The sequence below is a fragment of the Crinia signifera genome, chromosome 1, assembly GCF_055691185.1.
Source record: "Crinia signifera chromosome 1, ASM5569118v1, whole genome shotgun sequence".
NCBI lineage: Eukaryota > Metazoa > Chordata > Amphibia > Anura > Myobatrachidae > Crinia > Crinia signifera.
This window is the reverse complement of record NC_139217.1, coordinates 343,869,442-343,885,838: the sequence shown is the minus strand read 5'-3', so window position 1 is coordinate 343,885,838 and position 16,397 is coordinate 343,869,442. Positions and strand designations below refer to the sequence as shown.

Here is a 16,397-nt window from a genome sequence, read left to right as displayed (position 1 = left end):
ATAAGTGCACATTAGGAGGTAAAGGCAGAAGCACCTATGGGGGGCAGAGGTATATATTGTGAGGGGAGATGATAGGTGCACGTGTCAGGTAAAGGTCAGAGGGGTTCAGTGGCACATTAGGATGCCATTCATGGGGAAGGGAGATGTTAGGCTCACATTAAGAGGTACAAGGCGGAAGCACCTATGGAGTGGCAGAGGTAAATATGGAGAGGGGAGATGATAGGTGCCCATGTGGAGGGAAGAGGCAGATGCACTCATGGGGTGGGGGACGAGAGGTGGCCTGTGGTAACTTGTCCCCTGTGTGTACCCCCTCACCCCCCCCCCCCCCCCCCACACACACACACACACACACACACACTTCATTCAACATTGACTACGAGGTGTGGCCAATAATAAGCAACAACTTGCTCTGGTGTCAGGCTTAAGCGCACTAGTTCAGACTTAATCATGTTTCTCTCATAACCTGAAATCTGTGTACACATGGGCATAAATCGCTGGCAATATGGTTGCTGAGCGACCATATTGCCAGCGGTTGGAGTGTGCACCAGCGAGAAATCACCGGGTGCACGCTCCCGTTTTCAGCCCCCTAATGGTCGCTGGTCGGAGGAGAATGCTCCTCCGACCAGCGACTTCCCCTGCCTCTTCTCCCGGCAGTGTGACATTTTCATCTGCGACCATCTCTGGTCGCTGATGAAAACGGGACACTGAGCAATATATTGCCAGCGATCATATTGCTCCGTGTGTACACAGCTTAGGGGATCATTTGATTTAACAAGATGTGCTATGGCTTCATATCCAGTAGGGCCGGAGCAGCATACCACATCCATCACACTGAATAGAATACTCCCCTAAGAGCTCTGCAGAACAGAATATTCCCATTAAACATCATACAGTTTGAGTCTGTTTTGACAATGCTTTAAATGTTTCAATTTTGTGCCAAAGGAAAATACATTTTTAAAACATGCTTCAAATAATTGCTTAGTCACCATTTGTATTGCAAGTCTATTTTAATATAGGAACTATAGGAGATTTGCCAAATGATTGTTAATGATTTTGTCTTCAGCAATGTTATGCAGTGTGTGTGTGTGTGTGTGTGTGTGTGTGTGTGTGTGTGTGTGTGTGTGTGTGTGTGTGTGTGTGTGTGTGTGTGTGTGTGTGTGTGTGTGTGTGTGTGTGTTATGAGCCTAGTTACTTGTACCCCTTTCAGACATAAACCCCAGCTTTAACCCACCCCAAACCTGAGATGCTGAACACCAGATTAAAGCTGAGGTTTCTTACCCCATTTCAGACCTGACGCAATTACTGGGGTGGGGGGCAAATTTCTGTTGGCACAATATATAGACACTTTTCAATGGCACCCCTTCTTGCCCCCATTTGCCCAGCTACCCTATGGGACAGCAATCACTTTTGCGTGAGATCAGGCTGTCGCATCAGCATAGCAATAGCCGAGTTATACAGCTGGGAGATCAGATTCCCCAGGTATTAAATTCTCCCCATTACAATCCTGGTCAAGCCGCCAGCAACGGCCATATCCCAGGTCTAAAGGCTACAGTATGTCTGAAAGACGTATTCATTTCTCTTTTCTTATATAATTCGGATTCTCTGTCGGAATGTGTCTCACTAGTGACTTCATACTCCCTATGTGAGATCCGATTGGGGAGGCAATATACAGTGCATAATCTGAACACCAGAGATATAGATGAACTGGGACAGCTAAAGTGTACTTTCTAGTCACCATTGCATATTTCTGTATTTAAATCTAAGAGAAATAGGCCCTTATTCAGGTCTGATCACAGTACAAATTTGTTCTCAAAATGGGCAAAACCATGTGCACTGCAGGTGGGGCAGATGTAACATGTATAGAGAGAGTTAAAATTGTGTGAGGTATTTTGTTTCTGTGCAGGGAAAATACTGGCTGCATTATTTTTACACTGCAATTTAGATTTCAGTTTCAACACACTCCACCCAAATTGAAATCTCTGCACATGTTACATCTGCCCCACCTGCAGTGCACATGGTTTTGTCCATTTTGAGAACAAATTTGTACTGCGATCAGATCTGAATAAGGGCCATAGTAAAAAAAAAAAAAAATACATGATTCTTGGTTATAATAGAAAAACGGCAATATCTGCAAAAAAATTGTTCCTGGAAAGGTTACAGCAATACACATAAAACGAGAGGAACTTTTTGTTGTAATCGCATCTGAAACTTTATACTAATGCTAGTGACTCTGGTGCACATGTGTGTCTAAATGCGCAAGGACTGAGACTCCAAATTTGCAACAATCATGATTGGTAGTGCTTAACGCACAACTTTGTTCCATGGCGGCGCACCTACTTCTCCCCTCAGTGAAGTAGCAGTAGTGGATGGGGCACTTAATACCTATAAAGTGCATCAGTGTGTGAGATATACTGGGTGGAATATAATAGGGTGAGAGAACTTTTGTAAATTATAAATGCCCTTTCCAAAGTTCTAAAATATACTTTATATCATACTTCTACAGTATACACATACAGTGGCTGGAATGTAATAGGGTGTGACAATCAGATAGTGGGAAGTTTCCCTATTTTTAAAAGCGGCAATCATATATACTGCGCGTCCAGGTTGATTTTGACATGTAATTGATTGCCGCTTCAGGAAAATGCGAGAACTCTCACTTTCCTATTTTCACACCCTATTACATTCCACCCACCGGGGCTGATTCAGGATCACTTCAGCCCCGATGGTTGGGGTTTGCGAATGTGCAAACCACAGTAGCGAATAGCTTTGGTGCGTTACGCAGTCACCTAGCCGTTTATTGCGGTGAGGGAGGGCTGAGGGCAGCAGCAGGGGAACAAACACCCAGCATTTTATGGGCACCCCCGTAAAAGTGCTGGGCATTCCCCTGTAGAAGCAGGTGCGGCTGTGTCTGCTTGGGGCTCGCATCTGACGTCAGAGCCTGCCTCTCTTTGGCAGACAGTGACGGGAATAAAAGTCAGTAATTTCTCTCACCTTCGGCCGGATGCGAGGGGATTTGCCGGCGGGGGGCGTTTATGGGCTCGCTAGGCAGTGATTGTACGCTGCCTAGCGAGCCTACCTGAATCAGGCCCACTGTGCGTGCTTGCTTTTTTTTATGATATATGTGATGATCTGTGAAATTGTTACATCCAACATAAATGCACAGGTAAAATCCCTAAAGTACAGCTGGTAAACACAGTGAATTGCCCTTTAGACATAGCAATGAGATTTCATGGAGCATGTTTGAATCCGGCTCCCTCTTGATAGCACTGCTGCCAAAACTGTGTAATGCTTATCATCATCATCCGTATTTGCAACATATTAATTTGATTTTAATCTAGTTACAGAGAATAAAAGTAAATTATCCCTTAATGATTTGGCTGACCTAGTGTCTTTATCTTTATGTAGACAAGTCTTCATCTCCTTTTAAGCCCTCTCACTTCATTCCATGAATCTCCTGGCACGATCACTTAACAATGCATATTTACAGAAGGCCATGCTGTGATTTGGCTACTATCACCACCACCCAAGCCAAATGACCAAAACTTTTTCCAAGAGGCGCTTTTGTCCAGCTGAATGTTCGGATGCCTGTAAACTAATTAGTACTGACAGAGACAAAAGTAGTTGAATTTTGAAAAGGAAGCTTTTGCTATGCCACCTGGTCTCCCTGTGACTCCTGGCTTGTCTTCCAAACCCTGTCAGTCTACTCCACCCCCGCCGAGGAAGTGACATCTCCTGGCCTTGATGCTATGCTTACTGCTGGTTCACTAACTGCATGTTGTATTTCTGTTACGTTTGCAAAAACAACAAAACAGTGTAAGATGTTTTTTTTTTTTTTCTTAACATACAAGATGAAATTATTATGCACATTTTTTTTTAATGTACATTTAATGACAATTCAGTCCACTACAACTGGATAAAATGTTTTCACCGATAACATCCATTAACACAAAAAGGGTTTTCAATATAAGTTGTTAGTTTTCGAACAGCACAAACCCTAATATAGCCTATTTAAAGTGCCTTTGGCCCATTTGCAGAAACCTTTTTTTGTTCCCTATGCAAATAAACAGTCAATTATACTGTACTCCTGATAACCCAGGAAACCCACCATGATGATTGCCTCTAAGGAATGACTGCTTAATCATGTTGCTTAGACCTATATACTGTAGCTGACTTTCTGTCTTGTCCACATCTGGGTTACTGATTTGGGGTCTTTTTTACCTGATTTCAATGTATCGGGCCCAGAAATCGTGTGAAAAGTGTTTTGTCTCCGATTCCGATCTGATGCTTGATCCCGTGCGCATTGGATGAGAGCCTGAAGGCCCCCATGCACTAGGGCGATTTACATGCAATTTGGGCAATTTACATGCAATTTCAGTGATAAATCGCATTTACAGTGCCCAGATTGCATGTACATGCATCACACCTCCTAGGTCGCCCCAGCAGCAGGAAAAATCCATCGATGTCACCGGGTACTTTGGCAGCTGCTGTGTTCACACTGCAATGCAGGGCTGGCTTGCTCTCCTAGGCTCCTCCCACCCCACAGCAATAGGGGACGGAGGAGACAGAATCAGCTGAAGCCTCCTCTGTCCTCCCCTCTCTTTCCTCCCAGCCCCAGCAGCATCAGCAGAGGGCAGAGGAGATACAGGAGAAGATAAAGCCTCCTCCGTTCACCCTTCTCACCACCCCAGCCGCATCAGCAGAGGACGGAGAATACACAGGAGACGCTAAAGCCTTGCAGATACGCCATACCACTACCGCCCCCCCCCCCTGTCCCCCCGTAATTTTTTTTTTTAAATGGAAGTGGTGTGAAGACGGGCAAGCAGCGGTGGGCTGCCCAGCTGTCTTTAGAGCGGGTCTGCGGCTAATTGAAATCTCACACTGGGTCAGGAGCTAACCGGTTCACTGGTGACCCAGCTCTGAAGACAGCTGGGCAGCCCACCGCTCTCTGCTGTCACAGCGCTTCCATTCTTCCAGGCTGGCCTCACTCCCCCCTGGCAGTGATTTGCATCACGGCGTGATGTGTCATGTAATGGGCATTACGGTGTATTTCATCATGTGTAATGAGCATTACGGTGTGTTGCGTCATGTGTAATGGGCATTATGGTGTGTGGCGTCATGTGTAATTGGCATTACGGTGTGTGGCGTCATGTGTAATGGGCATTATGGTGTGTGGCGTCATGTGTAATGGGCTCCATGCCCGGTCTCAATCCAGAAAACAATGGCGAGCCACCCACAAATGGCCGTCGGCTGTCAGTCATCTTGCGAATGGCCAGGGATGGCTAGCCATCTCTAGATTTGTTCGCACAGATGGCTCACACATGCGCAGTGTAGCCTGAGCCTGTACGGCTGTTCGATAATCGGACAGGTCTGAGTCGGCCTATAGGTAGGGGGTAGCTATTAGCCTCTTCTACATAGCTTTATATAGCCCTATTTAGGCCAGCCCCCCTAGCGGCCTGTAGTACAGCCCATCAGACATAGGTTGATAAATTGCATTCAATATATCTGATGCGAAATTAATATCAGAATCTGGCGTGCTGAACTTCCGGGCAGTTCAAGGGAAATCTCATGCAATCTCAAGCCTCAGATAAATTCCCCTAGTGTATGGCCACCTTGAGATCGTAAGTGCTGCACTAAAGTTTTATCAGATCTGGCAGCCATGGCTGGAATTGCATATGATAAATGGTATGCAAAAGGAAGGCATACGGTGTATGGTATGCGATCCTGAAGCTTGAGAAGCCGCTGGGCAGTTCAAGGGAGATTGCATGCGACTTCTCCCATCAGAGATGTCGCACTAGTGTATAAGGGCCTTTAGTATTTGGTTTCCACCTGCCAGTGCCTCACATGAGATATGGGGACAGAGTATTGTAGCTGGGAGTACTTTAAATTCAAGGTAAAGATGTACAAGATAAAAGATACATATAAAGCAGAAGGCTTGTGTCATTCAGAATTCAGTCTATAGATGTTATCAATGTCTTTACTGGTAAGAGATTTGCTTGATATATACAGTATGTGATCTAAAATCATTCACTGCTCTGTCTCTATTTCATGCACTTTATACGTCCTGGGCACATCCAAATAAGATCAGCAAGGGGGATATTTCATAGTGTCCCGGTCAATTACACAGCTTGGGTGGTGTCCAGAGGAGACTGTCTGTGTAAGGTTGCACTGCTTAAATTCTGCAACGTGTACACACTGTAGATATATAGTGAAAAGGTAGTTACTCAACAGATGCAAGTAACGGTACCTGGATAAGTCCCGTGTAGGGTGGCCAATCCCGTGATCGGAGGGATTCCGTATGCGCAGTCTAATGCCGGGCAACGTCTGAGCACTCGCTTAAGCGCTGTCCTAGCGTGCAGCGTGACGTGATGCTAAAGATCACGCTGTGCAGGCCGCACCCCCACACTGCCTGCCCTGCTTGCTGCTCTGCTGCTGATCCAGCTGCTCAATGCGGCACCCCCGCACCACTAACCCCACTAACCGGCTGCTCCATCTTGACCAATACCCAGCCCTACCGCCCAATGCACCAAGTATCTTAATAAATATAAGCGGAGGTCGGTTGGGGGGGGGATGCCAATCCTGGGAATCTCAGGATTGAGCATTTTTCAATCCCAAATCCCGAGATTGAAAAAAATGCCCTGGGATTGATATCCCTAGTCCCGTGGGTGGGTATGCAGGATGTGGCACAGGCTCTGGTTCAATCTCAATGTGTTTCAACGTGGTAGTGCCAAAAAAGATGCTCCTGAAGAAGATTTGGGCACTACCATGTTAAAATGCTGGGCGTTCCCCAGTTGCCGCCCCCAGCCTTTCCTTTGCAGAGCAAACGGCTCGCCAAGTGTAAAACTCACCAAACCCATTTGCTCCTTTGGTTTGCGCATGCACAAACCATGAACATTGGGGACGGGGATGAATTCAGATCCAAAGGAGCGTTTCTGAATGATCCCCAATATCTGCATAAAGAGATGGTATTCCGCTGTTATAATTTATATATATGTCTAGTGTCTGTTTGGCCCCGAAGCACTGCCATCTGCTCGCAGAGAATGAAATTTCTTTCTTACACATGCATAAATACAGAAGGTAGCAGACTAGCTTTCGAAGCTTTTGCTTTGAGCCGGCTTAATAGTGTATTCAAAATATGTAGCTTTTTTTTTTTTTTCCTTTGGTGGCATTTTATGTGTGTGTGGAACCCACTTCTATTTTAGCAGCACTGGCCACAATTTCCGTTATTGCATCTTTGTAATTGCGCCAAGTCACTTAACGATAATGTGCTTATAACATTAGGTGGTGCATCTGGAGTTGGGAAAGAGACGGCCATTGCTCTGGCAAGACGTGGCGCTCGTGTCTACATCACAAGTCATGATGAAGAGAAAGGGGAAGCAGCTCTCCGAGAGATTAAAAAAGAGAGTGGCAGTATGAATGTGCGGTTCTGTACCCTGAACATGGCAAATCTGCAAAGCATCCGCAATTTCTGTAAGGAGTTCTTAAACAATGAGAAAAGTCTTCATATCCTCATCAATAATGACGGTGAGTGAGAAAGCGGACAGATATGTTTGTTGTGGTTTCTGTCCCATAGTAGCAGTTAGTGTAGTGCCCGCATAGGAAACAGACTGTCAGTTACAGTTGTGCAGCAGCCAAGAAGCTTTTGGCTCCATAATCAATCATAAAATCACTGAAGTGTGGCATTCTTTGTGTCACATCTATGGAAAGCCCCAGTAACATCTCCTCTGGGATTCCTTAACATGAGGATAAAAGCCAGGTAGGTTTTCTCAAAAGAACATATCATACTCTAACGTCAGCTTGAAAGTCACTAACATCTAAGTTAACGGTACTGCTTGTTATTACATGCTTTCGCTAAAAAAGGGATACGTAGATTTTTACCTGATCTGTTTTTTACCCGATGCCTGCAGTGAGCGAACAGGTTAGCTTGTTGGCAGAGTAGAGCTAGGATCAAGGCAAACACTCTTGGAAGGTACAGTATACTCCTTCCCTTGTGTGCCTCGGAGACACCTCTACAAAACATAGAAAGTCGACACACATGGGTAATATATGGATGGAATGGAAATAATCAAGCAATAATTATCTTATTTCCTTTTTACTTCATAGAAACCATTATAGGATGCATCCAAGCCATGTACCCAAGAAGCTGGGCTTTTTATAAACTATGATTGTCACAGTTATTAGGACTTTGATCTTTTTTTTTTTTTTTTTTTTTATGGGTCCGATGGTATAAGAAAGGTTGTGGAAAAGTGTAGGGCAGTGATGGAGATCCTTGGCACTCCAGCTGTTGTTGAACTACACATTCCAGCATGCCCTGCAACAGTTTTAGCATGGCCAGATAGCAAAACTGTTGCAGGGCATTCTGGGATGTGTAGTTTAACAACATCTGGAGTGCCCAGGTTCTCCATCACTGCTATAAGACATTCCTGGGTGGTGACTATGATGTGGCCTGTTCAGTGGTCATATTATGGCAGTGTAATCACAAGCTGCTGTGTTCCCTGACTCACTTCACCATAGGAGGTGGGGGGTTAGACAGACAACCTGCTCTAAACACAGAGTTGGTGCAATTTTTGATGGGGTATTTGCTGTGGCATTTAAGGACTCACCAATGGGTGTTACAGTGTGCACTAGTGATCAAAGTGGCTGTCTCAGCCTTTGCACGCTCAGCTCCATGGATATATAAAAGTGAAGTTTGTATGCCATTTGCATAAACTGGTAGATGGATGACCACTGGACAAGCTGCTGAGTTCATTTTTTCTTTTTGTATGCAACTTTCAATATGCCATTAGGGCTTAATTTATGTTTGTACGCAACACCTACTTAGCAAATATTGGCAGACTGCACATGATTGCACTGCTATTCCATTTTCTGGATGTATTTGCCTTCAGCTGCGGTTTATGCATGCAGAGAAACATGGCGTCAGCGATGCTAATGCCACACCGGTCTCTGTGACCGGTAGCCTTTTCTGGGCCGCAGCTTCGCTTGGAATGTGTAACAAATTCATAGCCTGGAGTATCGCAGATCTATTGGCATTAGCGTGTAAACGTGAATTGGGCCTTTAGTGTATTAGTGTTTTACTCAGGGAAGTCTAAAATGTAGGTACTCAGGGGTTTTTGTTGGTTTGCTTTTCCCCAAAAATACATCTGTCACAACACAGTCCAACTAGGATATACAAAGAGTCTAAAGGTGCCCATACATGGTACAATTGCTGGGTGCGATGAGATGCGCGCTCCCTTCACACATATCATTGAACGCACTTTTATTACTAGATCTCATCTCATTGCATTGCAAAACCCATGTGATGCGATATTGTATACAATAATTGTACCGTGTATGGGCACCTTAATCTGATTCATTTGATATATGACACTTGTATATCTGTGTGCAACTGAAACTCAAAATCTGTATACAAAGTGGTATACAATGTTGCATCCACTGTTTTATTTCTAATACAAGTTCTGTTCTGCTCCATATACAGACAGACTCATACACTAGTGCAGTGATTCCCTGGGGTGCCTCGAGACACTTGCAGAGGTGCCTTGGATTGGTGGTCAAGGACCAATTCAAATTATTTATGGTCAATGTAAAAGGCCAAAACATTGCTGGTGTGCGGTCAATAATAAAATATGTGGACAAACCAAAGCTAATCCTGTCCCTCATCCATAATGAAATCTTTGCATTACATATAAACAATGTACTTTGAATTTTACAAAAATTTTGAATAAGAAACTTTTGGCCTATGGGGGTGCCCTTAAAGAAATTCTGATGCTCTAGGGTGCTGTGATTTGAAAAAGTTTGGGTACCACTGCACTAGTGTCATATATCAAAGAACCTTCATTAAGGCCAGAAGTATGAGGAAGTATCTGCACAGTAGCCGTACTTAGATGTAGAAGAATACGCAGAGTAACGGTGAGGTGGAAGAAGGGAATGCCTTAAGGTGCCCATACACGTACCAATTACCCGGTACTTTTTGTGCTAAAATAGCATCGTTGTGCATATGTTGTGCATGGGATGCGATGCTATTTTAGCACAAAAAGTACCGGGTAATTGGTACGTGCATGGGCACCTTTACTTTTTAGGGGTATTATCATGTAAAAACATTTGTTTATTCTCACACAAATATGGGATCTCCTATCTGCCAAATTCCGAAATCCAGACATATTTGTGGCGTTTATTTTAACATTATTTACAGTTTCTTATATAGCGCAGTATATTCCGTTGCGCTTTACAATTGGAGTTTATATGCCACATCCTAATCACTGTGAGGGAGCACTGCTGTAGACATTTTGAAATGTACTAACATTATCCGATTTTAGAGTTATCCATACAATAGCTTCTAAGCTTGAAGGCCCGGGGAAACACTGCCTTTAAGGATTGTCGGAATTCCAATATGCAACAATATGCAACATTAATGTCAATTAGATAAAAAAAGAAGTGTGCTGTATTATATTACAAGCTATGAATATGGGATATGGTCATTAGGTCAACAAGCGTTGGGTTGACATGAGTGTAGGGCAACATGTGCTGACAGGCGGTATTTCATGCCCTACCATCCACTAGGACGTGGTGGGAGAATTAAAATAGTGTGCCGAGCATAGCGAGGCACCATGCCCGAAGCATTGCGAGCCATACGAGGGGACGCCGTGCTACGTTTCAGTGTCCATGTCAACATTTGGGTACAAAAAAATGTGAAAAACCCCATATGGACCGTGCCTATGTCGACCTAATGACATGTCGACCTACACCCATGTCGTCCTTTCTGCATGTCGGCCCAATGCATGTCGACATAACTACTGTAGACCTAATGATCCATACCCATTAATTTATGCTGTACATTTATGTTGTAGTAATGATTAAATATACAATTCAATATTAAGAACAAATATACTAGAAGGATTCTGAAACAATAAGCAAGATGGAACTAGAAGTAAATAAAAATATCCAACATAATCCAAGTAGCTCCATTAAATGTAAAAATGATGATCTCTTACAGCTAACCTTAACATTGCAGACAGAATAGTTTCATTTGTTGATAATGTGTATGTTATTTCTGTACCTACTGTACTGTAGTAGAATTGGTGACGGCATTTATTCTCTGCATTTCTACATTTTTGCACTAGATGGAGCTGTAGGTTTTGTTAAGTGAATTCAGACACCACAGCGAGCAACTGCCTTGGATCTAGCGTCTCGTATAAAATACGTGGTTAGGGAATAAAATACAGTACATGTATACAATATTTTCAGAATACAAAGAATTGTAAGGAGTGTGTAATATACATCTAGCTTCAATATTTTATATATATATATGTGTGTGTGTGTGTGTGTGTGTGTGTGTGTGTGTGTGTGTGTGTGTGTGTATATATATATATATATATATATGTGTGTGTGTGTGTGTGTATATATATATATATATATATATATATATGTGTGTGTATATATATATATATATATATATGTGTGTGTGTGTATATATATATATATATATATATATATATATATATATATATATATATATATATATATATGTGTGTTTTTAATTGTGTAGTATATTTTTACAGTGATATCCATTTTTATATTTGGGGTATAAGTATCCTAAACTTTCATTTACATCCAGGTTATTTATAGTTTGATATAGTGTTCCCGCCACCACCCTATCAAAATGTAGTTTGCTGTGGAATGTAAGCTTGTGCTCACGATTTGCCCATAATAGTAAATGGTGTTGGTTGCAGTAAGCAATGGTCTTGCACCATAGGACATTTATGAACGCAGTTGAAAAATGATGTCATGAAGTTTTTCATATATCTGTTCTGTTCTATGAGATCTTTGGTACACCATAGAAATAAGCGTGAACACCAAAAAAAAAAAAAAAAAGTATTGTCTATGGTATGTATAATATGTATTTTGTGTACCAAATTCTAAGGCAACCTTCTTGTAATTCACAGGAGTACCAGCTGTGTTAGACTGGACAGACAATGGTTTCAGTATGTGTTTCGGAGTCAACCACCTTGGGCCTTTTCTTCTCACCAATCTCTTGTTGGAACGCCTCAAATGTTGTTCTCCAAGCCGCATTATTAACATCACTTCCAATGTCCATAAATATCAAAAGCTGGACTTTGCCGACTTGAACTATAACATAGTGCCTCTATTCTCATACTGCAGGAGCAAGTTAGCTAATGTCTATTTTACCCAGGAATTAACCCGACAGATGGAGACACATGGAGTCACAACATGTGCTGTTCATCCAGGTCAGAAGCAGCTCCTTTTCCTCATACATTGCATTATCGGTACTCTTTACCTAGCACGGCGCCCACGATTTTGATCGTGGGCATCGCAGGTAAAAAAATCACGGGCATCGCGGCCATTGAATGCACTAAAAATCGGGTGCGACGCGATGCCCGCGATTTCCCATAGGGAACAATGTTAAATGTCTCAATTGACCCGATTTTCATGTTCAATGCCTCAATTGACCCAATTTTTCCATAGGAAACAATGTTAAATGGCCCACAGAGGCCAAATAGCCACCCTGAACTGTGAAATGGCCCCCACAATTGTTAACGCCACCCCACGATCAACGTGAACCCGAAGCGTGGCGAGCGGCGGCGGTACGCGTCCTACAACCTTTTCATACCCCCACTATCCACGTCGGCGTGGAGTTGAGAATAGAATAGTGTGGCGAGCGCAGCGAGGCGAGCGGCGCGGATACCTTCACAGGTAAACGCGTCCCTTCGCGGGCTTCACAGGTATCCGCGTCCCCTCGCGGGGCTCGCCACGCTTCGGGCTCGCTGCGCTCGCCACACTATTCTCAACTCCACGCCGACGTGGATAGTGGGAGTATGAAAAGGTCGTAGGACGCGTACCGCCGCCCCTCGCGGGCTCGCTGCACTCACCACGCTTCGTCTTCACGTTGATCGTGGGGTGGCGTTAACAATTGTGGGGGCCATTTCACACTTCAGGGTGCCTATTTGGCCTCTGTGGGCCATTTATCATTGTTTCCTATGGAAAAATCGGGTCAATTGAGGCATTGAACAGAAAAATCGGATCAATTGAGACATTTAACATTGTTCCCTATGGGAAATCGCGGGCATCGCGTCGGTCGCGTCGCACCCGATTTTTTAGTGCATTCAATGCCTGCGATGGGCGCCGTGATAAGTAAAGAGTACCGCATTATCAAGTGTAAACTGTGCTGTGTGTTACTTATACACAAGTTGGGATTTCTTATGCTGCTTCTCATAACATGGTTCTACATAACAGTGATTGAGCAAGAAATTATTCTTCATCTCATTGTACCCAATGGACAACCGGATTGTCTCCACAGGCACCAGGAGCGGCCCCCATACGCTATGGGACCTTTTCCTGAAATTGCGTCGATCAATTGCAGGAAAAGAGCCAAAGTTGCAGGTAAATGACAGCAGGTCTGATGCGATGTGTGGGGCCTTTCGCATTGCGCCGGAGCTTGCAAGTCGCACCAGCTGCACAAGCAATCTCTTGGATTGCTTGTGCAACCGGTCAGGCCTGGCTGGTATTGCATGCAATATTTATTTATTTATTTTCTTGTATAGCACACACATATTCCACAGCATTTGACCCAATGGAGCTTACAATCTATATTCCCTACCACACGTACAGGGGCACACATTCATTCTGGGGTTAATTTTGTTGGGAACCAAATAACCTACCAGTATATTTTTGGAATGTGGGAGGAAACGCACACAAGTACGGGGAGATTGAACCCATGACCTCAGCGCAGTGAAGCAGTAATGCTAACCATTACACCATCCGTACTGCCCCAATATATTGCATGCAAAAGAGCGGAATGTGATACATCACAATCCTGCCACCTGGGAAGGTCCTGGGTGGCTCAAGGTGGGGAATAATCGGCAACCTCTCCATAGTGAGAAAGCGCCGCAGTGTATGGGAGTCAATCGTGGACTATAGTGGGTCTTTTTTATAGGTTTCAATATGTTACACATCTCTGAAATGAAAAAAAATGTTACTAAGGTGATCCCATATAAGCCAGGGATCAAGATGTTCATGTCTGCATATACGGTAAATAGCATTTAATTTCTCTACTCTTTAGAAGGCTTCGTACATCCCCCACATGGTTTGTGAACATTCAGAGGTAAAACAGTTTTTGTATAATTTGTCTACAAAATTTCCTTTGTCATATTTCTTGTATACAGCTGTAATACTTGTGTTGAGAACAGAAATGATGTTAAATATCCGTATTCAATACTGCACCTTTTTTCTTTTGCAGGCTATGTTGTTGGTGAATGGACATCCAAGTTTTCCATCCTCTTCCGTATAGTGATGTGTGTCATCACGTCATTGTTCTTCATCTCCAGTCAGGCGGCTGCTCAGACTGTCATATACTGTGCTGTATCGGACGACATTCTCCAGCACAATGGTGGCTATTTCTCAGACTCTAAGCCGTGCAAGTTAAAACCATACGTGCAGGATGCTGGCATAGCCAAAAAGCTTTGGGAGGCAAGTGAAGCAATGGTTGGACTTACCTCCTCCCCAAGAGAACATTTAGCTTCAAGAACAAAATAGTTTCAGTATAATTAAATATTTCCATTCATTTTCCAGGTGTATAATGCTGAATGGGAAATAGTCTTTCTACTGTCATTACTAAGCGATTCTCAAGGGTAGCATTGAAGAATGTGAATATTTATTTAAATTATCTTTAAGTCTCTTTAAACAGTTGTTTAAAGCAATACAGCTGCTGAGGATGCGAGATAAGTATCCATTCCATGTGTTACTGTGGCTCGGAGGGCTGTTTATCTGGGATTATGCTTTCCATGCCTCTGGTAAGCAAAGCATAATCCCAGATAAGCAGTTGTACGAGCGAATCAATTCGCTGTGGTAAATTATCACAGCTAATTGAATATCTCTCTACGTGGACGTGGAATTGAAGTGATAGTCTTGTATAAATTTGTGTTCTCAGTCAATCAGTGGCTAAACTTTCCCTGCTGAACAGTGCTTGATGTGAAAATGAGATTTGTGACATTCCAAAGTGTGTGTGTGTGTGTGTGTGTGTGTGTATGCATGCATATATGTAAGCCTGCACAAAAGCTAATGCTAAAAAACCTTGTGATTGCCTCTTTGTTCTCAAAGAACTTCAAGCTGTCATTGATGTTAAAGGGGGCAATACACTGTATTAAGAACTGGGGTATGTGAACTTTTGATCAGGGTAATTTGGGTAGTTTCTGTTGTCATCATGATTTAAAAAGAGTAAACACAGTTGTTTGACAATAAATGACTTCACCCAACCACTAACCATGAGTGAAAGAAAAGTTTGTTTTATTAATATTTTATATATATATATATATATATATATATATATATATATATATATATATATATATATATATATATATATATATATATATATATATATATATATATATATATATATATATATATATATATATATATATATATATAGAGAAAAGAAAAGAGAGTGGAGAGCGCCAGAGGTTTACCAACCACCTTAATGATATGTACAGTGCAAAAAACACAGAATACAGTATAAAATATTTTTATTAAAAAATCAGATGATCACATCAGGATTTCATCTCTAGAATGCAGTTTCAATAACCCGACGCGTTTCGTCTTGAAAAAGACTTCATCAGGGGTTTAGTACATGCACAAAAAGTAAAGAATCAACAGGATTGATGTGGAAGCTGAACACACCTGTCCCTTATAATGGATGGCGGTTTCTTAAATGAAGATAGTCTTTATTTTGGTATGAAATCGTGTTCTTTGAATGGAACTGAGGTTGAAGATTAGTATCGGTGGGAGTATTAATTCACCTTAGTGTCCATAACAGTAGGTACGGGAGTTATGGGAGCCAGCTTATGACAGGGAATACGTCTGTATGTCGACACTCAGGGTGTGGTGACAGACAATGGTTCCCCTCAGGTGTGTGTAGAATCCAATTTCAACAAATAGTCAGATTAAACAAGGTGCAGTATCTGTTAACGATGTGAACGCCAGTGACCTGATAGTGAACATCATCGACATACAGACGTATTCCCTGTCATCAGCTGGCTCCCATAACTCCCGTACCTACTGTTATGGACACTAAGGTGAATTAATACTCCCACCGATACTAATCTTCAACCTCAGTTCCATTCAAAGAACACGATTTCATACCAAAATAAAGACTATCTTCATTTAAGAAACCGCCATCCATTATAAGGGACAGGTGTGTTCAGCTTCCACATCAATCCTGTTGATTCTTTACTTTTTGTGCATGTACTAAACCCCTGATGAAGTCTTTTTCAAGACGAAACGCGTCGGGTTATTGAAACTGCATTCTAGAGATGAAATCCTGATGTGATCATCTGATTTTTTAATAAAAATATTTTATACTGTATTCTGTGTTTTTTGCACTGTACATA

General features: G+C 42.7%; 1 protein-coding gene across 2 annotated transcripts in view; it reads left to right on the top strand.

Moving 5' to 3' along the window:
* Positions 1-15,270, top strand: part of LOC146030083 (retinol dehydrogenase 11-like) — a 145,728-nt gene extending 130,458 nt beyond the window's left edge. For both annotated transcript variants that reach the window (XM_083158393.1, XM_083158394.1), the window contains exons 3-5: positions 7,279-7,521; positions 11,937-12,239; positions 14,249-15,270. In XM_083158393.1, the coding sequence (XP_083014519.1) occupies positions 7,279-7,521; positions 11,937-12,239; positions 14,249-14,544 (842 nt within the window). In that variant the 3' untranslated portion in view covers positions 14,545-15,270. The remainder of the gene's footprint in view (positions 1-7,278; positions 7,522-11,936; positions 12,240-14,248) is intronic.
* The last annotated feature ends 1,127 nt before the right edge of the window (positions 15,271-16,397 follow it).